The 13,171-nt window shown below is 28.1% G+C and overlaps 1 protein-coding gene across 1 annotated transcript in view; it reads left to right on the top strand.

Annotated features, from left to right (window-relative positions):
* The window catches only part of LOC129981076 (rho GTPase-activating protein 17-like), a 45,938-nt gene extending 33,232 nt beyond the window's left edge, over positions 1-12,706 (top strand). Inside the window, exons 15-17 of the mRNA XM_056091723.1 lie at positions 7,302-7,386; positions 9,990-10,816; positions 12,191-12,706. Of these exons, the coding sequence (XP_055947698.1) occupies positions 7,302-7,386; positions 9,990-10,815 (911 nt within the window). The 3' untranslated portion in view covers position 10,816; positions 12,191-12,706. The remainder of the gene's footprint in view (positions 1-7,301; positions 7,387-9,989; positions 10,817-12,190) is intronic.
* The last annotated feature ends 465 nt before the right edge of the window (positions 12,707-13,171 follow it).

The raw sequence follows: 13,171 nt of genomic DNA, 5'->3' as shown, positions 1-13,171 counted from the left end.
GATTTGATTTTTAGTGTTTACTTTAACTTTCAAATTATTTCATAGTTTCATTTGAACTAATACATTTCATTTTTAATATTTAACTGAATTTTTACATATTTGTAATTCATCATTGAACTTTATAATTCAAGGCTTATTATTATTATTTTGCAGTTTTGTTTCTTTAATTTCATAATTATTTTACCAAATATGTTCAGTATGTTTCCTTGGAAGAGGTTGTCATTCTGAAAATGGATACTATCTTCTATATAATGCATCATATTATTGATCTGCTTCATGTTCAATCTCTTAATTGTGATAAATTATCCATATATATGGAATATACAGACAGACCCACAACTAAAAGTGGTTTAAATGATCTACAACCAAAAATGATCATTGCTAAGATTAGACAAACATTAACTCTTTAACATCCAAGCACTTTTCAAGTGGCACTCCCTTTAACATCCAGACTTTCTCAGCGTGTCTCTGAAAGACATGGACTCTTCCTGGCTGAGGGGCAGTTACCCCCCGCACTCTGAAGTAATAAAACTGTCGACGCTCTACCTTGAATAATTGCCTTGTGGTTCATTTTCCATCGGCTTAAGAGTTTTATTCTAATGTATTTATATTTTTTAGTGTGAAGTGTTTCGCTCATCATCTTTGTGGGGTATTTTTTTTTTTACAAAAAATTTGAAATTTATTCTATAATTTAGAAAATAGTTTTTTTTCGTAAGTTTCATGTTAGGCTTCCAAACCATTTAAATAAAAACTGGCTTTACTAGCAATTTCGAAAATATCTTTATGTTTTATTTAATTCTCAATAGACTTTTACATTTTTTTGTTGCCAAAATTAAATAATATGTCATATATTACCATGTAAAAAATTTTTACATAGTAATGTAAAACATATATTATACATATATCAATGCAATTACTACATTTTTTTTTTACATAGTATAGATGTCAATGCTTTTCAGTGATAAACAAGATAATGTTTTAAATCTTCATTTAATACCGAAATAAAAAAAATTGTTGGATAAAAAAATGTTATTGCTCTTTCTGAAAGATGTTTCGAAAATAATATGTTCTTTCAACACTCAGCTAAGATTTTTTTAATTGTCTTTAGCATTTTTTTTTAGTATAAACGATTATCTTTATTGAATTTTCAAATATAAAATATTATTTTGCATTTTCGATAGTGATACTAAGAGAAAAGTTTTAAAACTTTAATTAAATTTTTAAAGAAGTTTTCACATTTTTTTTTTCCAAAACCTTACGCATTCTTACTTTTACATTAAATAATCGAAAAAGAATGTAGGGTAAATATAAATTCCAAAAATATCTTCATTTTGCCACTCATTTTTACTAATCTTTTAAAATATAACTATTAAAATTTTTTTCTAACCAAGGGAATATATTAAGTCAAACGTTATATATCTCATCTATCGAATTGTTTCGATAGGTGAGATAACATATTTTAATATTTCATTTAATACTGAAATACAAAAATTTATGAAATAAAATTCGTGGGAAAAATTACTCAGCGAAATATATTTCAAAAATAAATTCCTTCAGTTTTCAGCCTGAACATTTTACTAAAACATTACATTCTTCATAAACGAAATATGAAGATTTAACACATTTAAAATTACATTAATCATAAATATTACTTTTTTGGTATGAACTGTCATGTTGAATTTTTTGAAGCTGAATTTCTGATTTTAAAATGTTATGTGAAGTTTTCTATAGTATTGTTAAGACAAGATAAATTTTTGAACGAAAGCTTCATATTAAATTTCCACAAATTTACACACGAGGGAATCATTTGCAAATTTTTTATAATATGTACATTATATAACATTTTTTGACTCCTCGTCTCTATCTCTCTCGTTCATCTGACCCTCGTTAGTTTCATCTCCTGCTTCTTTGCTTAGAATAAACGAGAGATCAGCTAAAGTATCATTTTTTGGCCAACCATCATCTTCTCTGATAGATCACTGTCACTTTCATCAGAATCAAGTAAAACTGCTTTAATTTCTTCTTCAGTGTGTTCACGATTTCTTTTACTCATAATGAAGAAATAATAATCGTTTCAATAGAAAAATTACTCTGATAATCCAAACACCCGATTCACAGTACATAAAATAAAGAGTAGAAATTCACAACTGAAGAGAAATTTTCAGAATGGCATTCTAAAAAGGAACTCAGTATTTATATAACTTATCTCACTCTTTGAAGAGGGCAATAAATAATACTCCCAATCTTTTTTTTTTTTTTTTTTGTCTTTAAATTCTATTTTAAAAGCGGTAGTTTGTACACGGCCTCAGAATTTCCGACAGTCTTTTGATGAAAGAATAAGATGCTTGGAGTGTAAAACGACTTCCTTCCATAGTAACAAGTGTCGCTACCCATTTTGTGAGAAAACTGCGATGTGAATAGGCCGCATTGACAATGCAATGGTTTTTCTTTATATCATTACAATAGTCTTACTACTGAAAAGGGCTTCTGATGCTTGTCCGAAAAATAAACAACGTGTCGGTATCCTTATATATCATTCATCGTTACCAGAGAACTTCAGTGGAAAATTTCTTTTATAAATGGCCATAAAATCTTTCCAATTTTGAGCTAACAACACGTGAAAATAGAAACTAAAACCCTTTCAAAATACAAAATATACGCCAACAACCTATTTAGTTAATTCCTCCTGAACCCCTACTGCCCTACGCCACAGGGGAAACTACTGTGAAAAAGCCGCGATTGTCGAAGATAACGAGGACCTCCTGGAGTGTTCAGTAGAGTAGCCGCTTTTAATACCCATCTCCCCTAAAACGGCTAGCAGCCGCCCCAAACCGACCCACGTGGATGTTATAGGGTAAATTTTCAAACCGCCCCGCTGGAATCGAGAGGGTTAAGATTATATCAATATTAAAAGAAGATAATTTGTCTAGATTTGATATTTGTTGGAAAAACCAATTGTAAATATTAAAAAAAAATGTAATTAAATATTTTTGCATTAAAATATCTAATTAAAATTAGATAATTATGAAAAAAATTCTGGTTTTTATTTATATTATATTGCTAAAAATTTAAAGGTTACAAATCTTTTATTACCATTGGAAAAAAATTATTTGTTTCGTATATACCTTTTAATAGCTATGGAAATTAAGTGAAAACTGTGGAATTATGAAATGAAGAACTGCAAAAGAATGAACATATATATATATATATATATATATATATATATATATATATATATATATATATATATATATATATATATATATATATATATATATATATATAATATGCGAAACTACAAAAGTGCTGAAAGTATCAGTTTCTTGAATCTTCTCTCACAGTGAAAGGAAGGGGGAAAAAAATGAAAAACAGGAGCTTGTTACAATATAAATATAAAAACTCTGGAGTCATTCCTTATAACAAGAATGAATATGGGAATTTTTTATGATTATACACTGCACATTGAGGACTTAAGAAAAGCAAAAATGCTTGCTATTTAATGAAACAAAATTATTAATGTAAAACAAATTGTGTTAATTTATTTGATCAACAAAATCATGTTGTGCGATTAAAAAAAATCACTTATATATTTAGTAAATAATAAGTAAAAAAAATTCCTAAATAATTTGCGGTAATAACTTTAATCTTATGTTCATTAATAATGATAAATGGAAATAATTTTGAATAATTTTTAAAAATATTTGTTTTAACTAATTAAAATTTTTTGGAAATATTTATTCTTCAATAATTTGTTGATATTACCTTATATGTAATAAATCTGTAAGAAATGCTACTGATGACTGAGTAACCAATGTTGGAGGGTATGTTTTTGTAATGTTTAACTTTCTTTCTTTTTTTATAAATCGATTTCTGTGTTTTAAATAGTGTCATATAAAATGGTATTGCATTTGATTCATTTACTTTCTTTATAACTAAGCATCTATCCCTTAATTATGATCATCGTGTATTTTGCTTCTGTCATATGTTGCTCTCATATTACCTTTTTTAATAGTGCTAAGAAAAATAGTTATTGTTAAAAAAAGTTGAATGTAAAAAGTACAGCAATATTTTGAGGCAAACTAAAATTCTTTATTAAGTAAAATTGAAAGTTCTTACATAAAAAGTTAATTATAGGAAAGGAAGATTAAAATGTCTATTTGGAATTTTTGCGCATCGTGATCTGTATATCATGTTGCAAAGAAGCAATGATAGAAAATATATAAAAGCAAAAATACTAAAAGATTTTGAAGGTTATTGATATGATAATTTTGACTCAGAGATCGAACCTTATGAAGAATTTCATATCAAATTTTGTGTGACATTCAGAATGGAAGTAGAAATTTTAAAATTTTACTATTTTAAACTTTTTTCATTGAATGTTCATACTTAAAATAAGGAGTTCTGTAGGTTAACTTTCCTGTTAGAAAATCATATTCTAAAAACAATATAAATAAAATATCATCTTCATAGTCAAGTAATATTAATACAGTAAAAAATAAAAAAAATTGTATATATATAGGGCTTCCGAATTTCTATGCCATTGCCAAATGATATAGAAATTTGGAATAATGTTGCCAGCAGGAATTGTATCCGGTTTATCTAAGAAAGTTTGGCATGCTTTTATTGCTGAAACAAGTGAAACCAAGTCATGTGTGAGGAGTCTATTCATAAAGTAACAAATGGAAATGAAAATTCAGATCAAGAAAAGATTTCGTTGCCAGCTGCTAACAGTTTCCAGAAATGAAATTAATGGCAGTAATCAAACTAAAGAAATTAGTGAAAATCAAATAAACAGAACTCAAGAAAATGGAAAACTTATCCTAAGTCTCGAAAGTGAAAGAAATGAAGTTATAGCAAATGATATTCTGTTCGAAAAATAGAAAATATTTCATTAAATGTTACAGCGGAACGTCCCCAATAGAGCGTTTTATGAGAAATACTTTTATCAATTTTGTAAGCAACGAGAAAAATAATTGAAGACAACACTGGTTGTGCATGGGGATTCTTTATCAGTGAAACATTATTGCATCATATTCAACAGTGCATTAAGAAATCCCAAAATCCAAATTGGTGTTAGTCACGCAATGCATTAAATACTTCCATTTAAGTGTTGTATGCTTTTGGGGCTTTGGCTCCAAAGGACTAATCTGTTCTCAGTTTATGGTCAAAATCTTAAATCTATGCCCAACCACTGAGACAGTGGCTAGGTGCAGATTTCTGGAAGTTATAATTTTCACTTTGACATGAAATCAACTAAATTCCTAAAACTCCGAATAGATGAAAATATAACAGCGGAGGAAATGGTAAATAAACATGCACTTTTTTATTTCATGGAATCTTACTAGAGCATTATGAGAAATCTGACAGTAAATAATTTCTTTACTTTGCCTGAACTTAGTGAAATAGGTGAGGTCTGCAGGAGTAAGCTGTGTTAGCATAGTAAATCGTTCAAAGAGAGAAGTACCTTATTTGTTCAAGAGTTTAGGTCTATTCTAATGCGACTGCTAAGTGTAACAGTATATTCCTGGAAAAAATATTAAAAATGTTCTTTACTGAACTTTTAATGAGCTCCCTTCCTCAGTCATAAATGCAAATGGAATTTTACAGTTCAGCAAAGTATGGAGTATATACTTTAGATTAGATGACCCTCAAACTACTCAGCAAAGTCTTCATCCAGAAGTTAAGTAGTTCAAATTTTAATATTTTGATTTGGCTGTGAAAAGTGCTTGAATAAACAACCAAATATAAAAACGTAGCCTTTATGGTTTTATTTTGGGTAGAACTGAAGAACTTCAAAAACCATACATTTCATCGAAACTCTTCAATTATTCTGCCTGTAACTTAGAGATGATTGGTTTTTGTTAAGAAGCCAGTAATCTGTGTACACTGCTAAATTGAATAATGCATTTATATAGTTTTTAATAAGTTTATTTCATTGTGAAAATTTTTATAAAGCAATTTATAAAGTATTGAATAATTTAAAGACAACTAAGTTTTTTTTAAAGTTTACTTATATTCTGTTTTCATATGCTGATATTTGAAAACAACTAAAGTAGTTTTTATATTTTAACTCTCGTATATATTTAATTATCCTTTAAAAATTTTTTTACTTATTTAATCAAACAGATTGTATAAGTTTTAACTTTACATAATATTAGCAAAAAGCTCACCCTCTTTTTTCTTAGGATAAGCAACCAGATTAAGCTAAATGACCCTAATTATAATTAAATGAGAAATCCCGTAATGCTTGTGTTAAAGAAGAAAAGTATGTTTAGTATGTGCAAAATTTATATAAAGTATAAGAAGATCATGTTATAATATTGTGAAAGCCAGTCTGCAGTCAGATAGATTAACCAGATAATTACATTTTTAAAGACTCTCTGATTGCCATGGATCTGGTACCCTTAGGAATATTTATTTTTGGTGTAAATAGAACAAGTGCAAGGCTGTAAAAATAATATGGTTTAATGTCTCAAAATCTGACATGTCAGAAAAGAATCCTGAACATGTTCAGAGAATCATGAACATTGAATTATGCATCATCAGGTATAACTTAATATTCCTACCTGACTGCTTGTTTGGCTTCTGTAAGATGGCTAGTTAATAATAAAGTCAGATAATATTCTATTGATAAAATCTAAAATATTTGTATAGGACAAATCTTCCAAGGACCAGGTTTAGCCTTTTTTTAAATGTATTTTTGAGGATGGGAATGTACACCTTGGAAATTAAAAATTTTTTTAAAAATTTAATTAGAAATTGATGCAAAATATGTTTTTGTCGTTTGTTTCTAAAAATACTGTCACACAAAAATAATTTTGCCATTACCTTAAAATTCAAAAGATTAAATTTTATTGATACTACATTAATTTCCACACAAGAAACTTTATATAACATACATATGAAAGTTATAAGAAGAAAGTCCTGTATTTCATAGGGGACAAATAATGAATAAAAACCATATATTACAAACATTTTGATATTTATTTGGCATCTATTGATTAGATAAGCCTAATTCCTGTTCAACATGTCACATGATAGCTATTTAAGAGATTGCTATATTTTAAAATTGTTATGGTATTGTTATTTATTTGGATAAATTTTAATGGATTTTTAACAGCATATATATCCTTCTCATGTAATTCAGATTAAAAGAAAAGCATTATATCTGCCCCCCCCTTTCTTTTAAATGAACTAGTTATAAAATTCTTTCTAGCAATATTTTATATAGTTAGTAAAAAATTGTAATTATATTTCATTTAAAGTTGGTAATTTAATGATGCTATTTTTCTTTCTCCAAGAATCGGAAGATGGCAGTTCTTCTGTGATGCCTAGTCTGAACTGTAATGAAGCAGAAGTCAATGGGAATAATCTCCAAGTAAATGGGTGAGATTGCTATTTATCAATCATTTTATAAAGTAGATCATCCACAAGAATATAAACTTTTGATGTAATTTAAATAAAATTCTTTAGGCACAGTATCTGCTAAGAAACATTTATTGTATTATCTCGCATCTTCAGTAAAAGTAGCAAGGCAGAACTAAAAATTGCATTGATAATATCTATCAATTACCAGTTAAGAAATATAATGCATTTAAAGATGATGCCAGTTAGATGACTTAATAATTTATTTTTATAGTAATATGATTAATTCATTCGGAAGACACAACAAATTAATAAAAGTTCTATAATTTATGATTATAATCAATTTATGTACTATAACAGTATATATATTTCTAGCTTCTGATGTTTTACTGCATTTAGACCCATAACAATTAATTGTTTTCATAAATGAAAGGTTCAGTTAAAATATAGGAAACAGAAATCAGCCATGTTTCATTCCCATTCTAAAAACTGTTTCTATAAGATCTTGCCTTTTCTATAATATTTTCCATTTTTATCAGCTTTCTGGAAGGTGTGCTGCTGTATTAATATAGTTTTATTGGGCTGTTTCTTTCATTTGCAATAGAATGGGGAAAGAAAATATAATGTTAACTATAACACAAAGTGATTTTATGTTTGTATTCTCACGAATATGACACTTTTTTTCATAGGTATTCATTTCTTCTTGTTCATATTTAATTTATATGGAAAACTAATTGATATAACTGACATTTGCTTGCTATAAAAATCCTTTAATGTATGGTATTTTTTATGTAAGAGCTAATTTTGCATAAAATATTATGCACAACCTTTTTCAGTGTGGATATATATATATATATATATATATATATATATATATATATTACAGTTACCATGCTACTGGGTGTACCTGGAAAATCTGGAAAGAGCAGGAAATTTGAAAATTGGCAGAAAAAACTGAGAAATCTGAAAATTTTCATAAAAACCAGGAAAATACAAGGAATTTTAAGTTTCTTAATTATTTTTCCCTGTCTAGGAAATGCCAATTTCTAACAATTGCATGAATAAAAGATTGTTGTCACAGCTTCCGAAAATGAAACAATATAATTTGTGATTATGTAATGCTGAAATTTGTCTCTTTTCTACCAACTCCCCCTTTTTTTTTGTAGAGATCAGTTCAGTTTCGAATTGCAAGATAGTTGTTCTTTTTCCATTTCTTTCCCGAATTACAGCTAATGAGCATGCACGAGACTTCTGCAGCTGTGTGAAAGAATATAATAAGGAATAGAATATGTTTCTCTGGCAGGATTAGCAATATTCAATCTGCGGAAGCAACACAGTAGTGTTAAGTCTAACATACTTGAGTTTATTGAATGGTTTGTTTATTGTTTGTGAAACTGTGAGATTATTCAAAATAGATTAGAGAATTTATTTAAAACAATAAGCGGACAAAAATCCTTATTTAACATGAATTGGACGGATAAAAAAATCCTGATTTTGCTGAATGGGTTCAAGAAGATCTGCAAAATCAATTTTTTACATAGTTCTTGCTTTGTCAGAAGATAATAAGCCTAAGAAATATGAGAAAATTGGCATTTATTAGGCATGCCAATCATTGATGTTATTTTAGAAGGAATGCAGAAGAAGATGACATGTCAAATTTAATGTTCGAAAATAAGCTGATTGAGAGATCATCTGTCCCTTTTCGAGAACGGTCATTTAAAGCAGAACTTTTATGGATGTTAAAATTTGTTGCATCACATTCATCCTTTATACATTCAATGATATAGCAGAAATGTTTTAGTATATGTTCACTAATAGTGAAACAACTAAAAAACGTACATTAGGCCATACAAAAATGTTATACTTCATTTGTTATGGATTCCAATATTTATTTTTGGTCTTTCTTACAAAAAAGCCTATAATTTTGAAAATTTCAAAGAAGAAATTGTAAAATTTTCACCTGCACTGTAGTATTGTATTGACTTATTTTACATTTACTTATTAACACTAAAATTAGCTCATTTTTTAAATCCAATTTGCTTTCAATATTCAATTGCAGGCAACATTGATTTATGACTGTTCAACAAATTTCAAGTTAGAACTGGCAGCATAGCAGAATGTTTAAATTTTTTATTTCAGACCATTCTAATCCAGACAGAAGAAAGACAACTCATGGAAAAAAGATCCCTTGATATTTCCATCTAGAAACTTTATGAATATCAGTCGTTAAAGCTAGTTAAAAATGTAAAAGCAGTTTGTTCCCAACCTGAAAGCAATAAACAATGGGGGTACTACTCTAAACGAAAATATTTGTTTACATTTAAATATGATTTTATGCCCAGGGAACTTTAATTACATAAAGCGAATGATAACATGAACTTCTTTCGCATTATATGATATCCATTGGACTCAGTATTAGTTTTTAGAGTTTCTAATTTTCATTTTGATCTGTTTGAATATACTAAATTTTTTTTATTAAACATTAAATTAATTGAAAAAAATTGTTAAAAATTAATTTTTACAAAACATGCTTAAAAGTGATTATTAGAATAAATCAAGCGAAAAAATTAATAAATAATAATTATGTTTATAATTTAGCTATAGCAATTTATTTACTTGTTTAGCATGGACCCTTGTTCAAGTCCTCGTTCTCCTCATAAGAGCTTGAAAAAGCCTACAGCTCCTCTGCCACCTTCCCCGAAACTGTCTGATGCTCCTATTGGAGAACTGATTGATCTCACTGATAACATTTTGTCTAAAGAATGTACTTCAGCTTCTGAAGAGGCAAAAGAAAGAACAATTCCTATTGAAGTATTGAGACGACCTAATGAAAATGTTATCTCACTTTCTGGTGAAGCTGTTGCTTTTCGACCAGAGAAACCTGCCATTCCAGATAAGCCAAGCTACTCTTCTTGTTCCTTGGATCGCAAGTCTTTGCGGCAATCTGTAAACAATCCTCGTCTGTCTCGGACGAGTGGCAATCGTTTAGCTGATTCAATGACCCGAAGCCACATTGAGAGACCATCTGTCCCACCCCCAGAACGACCTGTGAAGGGTTCTAAATTTTCTAGCTCTGAAAATTTGACATCCCTTGCAGAACATACAAAGCCTTCAAAGGCTGACTTGGAAGTTCAACTGGATGCCTGCCAACAACTTGGTGAGAATAACACTGCAGCAGGCCTGCAGCATTCAAGGTCTACTTCAAAAATAAATCGATTTGACTTTCTAGTAAACCAGAAAGAAGAAAAACCACCTGAGCGACCTCCTCGGGTAATGGTAGCTGCTGGTGAGCCCTCAGAAAACAAATCGGACTTTTCTCAATTAAGTTCGAGCTCTTTTCCCATAAATCCTCGTCCTGGAGAAATGGAGAAACCTAAACCACCAAGACCTCAACCTCCTGTACCTGTCAAACCAAAACAATTAGTACAGAATGAAAATACTAATTTATAAGGTAAATGTACATTCTTTTCAAAAATATTTCTCCATCTGTTTTTATTAACATCTAATGATGCAAGCACATAATTGAAGATGTAATTTCATTTTCATAATTCATTTTTGGATCTAGATTTTACATCTGCTTATCATTATGAAATTTTGATTAGAGTGACTGTTTTTGTTTGCTTTTAGCTTAAAAATATATTTTTGAAAACTAGGAATGAAATTGTAGTTAAAATTGGTTGTCTTAATAATTATTTATCCAAAGTATTTATTCAAAATTATTATTTTATTTATTATTTTTTCTTTCTGCTTTTTCACCTTTTGTCTGTTTATGAATTTAGAATTTGATTTTTATTGCCTTGATTGTTAAAAAGTATTTTATAGTTGTTTTACTGCTTCACAAAGTGAAAAAATTGAAAATTACTTTTATTTATCTGTTAAACACCAATATTTAAAGATTGAATAAAAATACAACATTTTTATTTAGTTCTAGAACTTTATATTTTTCTTAAGCTATCTGTAAAATTTTAAGCAAATCATTTGATGAACTTCTAAATTAGATGATTTTTGCTTTAAACCTCTTTATAGCTCCCCTCTCCCCAAAGTTTTCTTTTTTCAATTTTTTTTTTTTTTAAATTTGCTGTTTAGCTAATATAAGTTGGTTTTATAGCGAGTTTTTTTTCGATCTTTTTTATGCAGATATTAAAAAATATAACCATATTTGAAAAATTTATCCCAAATATTGCCAAATTCCTTAAATGGTTAAAAGAAAAAGCCTTTACTAAAATTTAAAAGTCAGAAACGCTAAGATCTTCTTTTCAAAGCGTGTCCACTTCTGAATGTTTCTATTCATTCCTATTAAAATAAAAAAATGATTTAAAAAAACTTAATTCAGAACATGACATTGCTCTGTCGTTAATTTTATTGAAGTTTTGCTAGTCTTATCATGGTAACTATTCTGGAATATTTTGTTATTATCTTTAAAGGCTGCAACTAAAATTTCTAAATGTAGCGAGTTAATGCAGATGAAATTTACACTTTCTATCCTAGCCTTGTTAAACCTAAATTTGTCCAGGCAATATAGTCTGAAAATGTCTTTCTTCCATTATAAATATTTTAAATGAATGCAAAAGCCAACCAGTCTAGTTTTGATAATATTTTCTGAGCATTGATTATTTGATACATATTTTTAGCATGTTTTTCCTTCACACTCTTTGTTATATGTCACCATTTTAGATTTCCTCTTTTTTGCCTTTTAGTAAGTCACATCCTTGTCAGACAGAGTGTTTGAATGCTTTTTACATTGTACAGATTCAGGAAACTGAAAGACGTTATTTTAAAGTGCAAAATATTATTTGTTTTCATATATTTTTTTCTCTCTTTTTAGAATGACTTGGAGATTGGGAAGATTTGTTATTCCATGCTAGTCATTGAACTTGGGAAAATGCTTATTCCCAACATTCTCATTTAAAGCCAAGAGAGAACCTGTTGTAAAGATGTGACCTTGTTATACTACTTGGACTTTGTTGTAAATAATGAAAATTTTAAAATTTTGTTGCTATTTCGATTTTACAACCCAGGAACTAGTGGTTGGATTTGAAGAATAATATTTTATACTAACTGCAGATAGTTGAATGGTTTTGGCCTTCTTTAATATTATTTTTTAATGCAAACTGTTGAATCTGCTTTTATTTATATGATGAAACAGTGAATTACACTGATTATAGAGTTGAAAATTAGAGTGAAAAATTTCTATTTTTAAATTTTTTTCTAATTGAAATTGTTATGCTTTACTTAATTTAATCCGCTTGAATATACAAAGTCATATTTTTGATTACTTGCATTAAATATATATATATATATATTTCAAGAATTGGAAACTCGTTATTTTGAAGGGAAATTTTTTTGTTTTGTGGAATTCATTGCTATGGTTTAAAGTGTATATATATATATATATATATATATATATATATATATATATTCATTCATTCTTTGAAGTGTACTTACATGTAGATTTTACTTAAAAGATATATTAGTCCCTTGCTGAGTTAAGCAAAACTTTGAATAAATTATATAGTTTTTGAAGGCATGTCATTGCAATTGACTTCTGCAGCTTATATTGTTCCTTAGTTTTACTAGCCTTAATGCTGTTGTTATATTTTGTTAGTGATTTTGGCTCCAGTTTTATTTTTATTGCAGTATATTTTTGATGATATGCTAAAGAAGACTGTAATGTTTCTATACATAAAGCATCTATCTAAAAATCTATAAAATTAATTCAGCTCTCACAAATAATTACGATTTACAGAAATGGCATTCAATAGCTTGAAATGGATATAAATATTGTTCATTTCTTTTCTTTTTTTTC

This window comes from Argiope bruennichi, chromosome 8, assembly GCF_947563725.1.
Source record: "Argiope bruennichi chromosome 8, qqArgBrue1.1, whole genome shotgun sequence".
NCBI classification, from domain to species: Eukaryota; Metazoa; Arthropoda; class Arachnida; order Araneae; family Araneidae; genus Argiope; species Argiope bruennichi.
The sequence above is the reverse complement of the archived record's forward strand: the minus strand, read 5'-3'. Positions and strand labels throughout refer to the sequence as shown.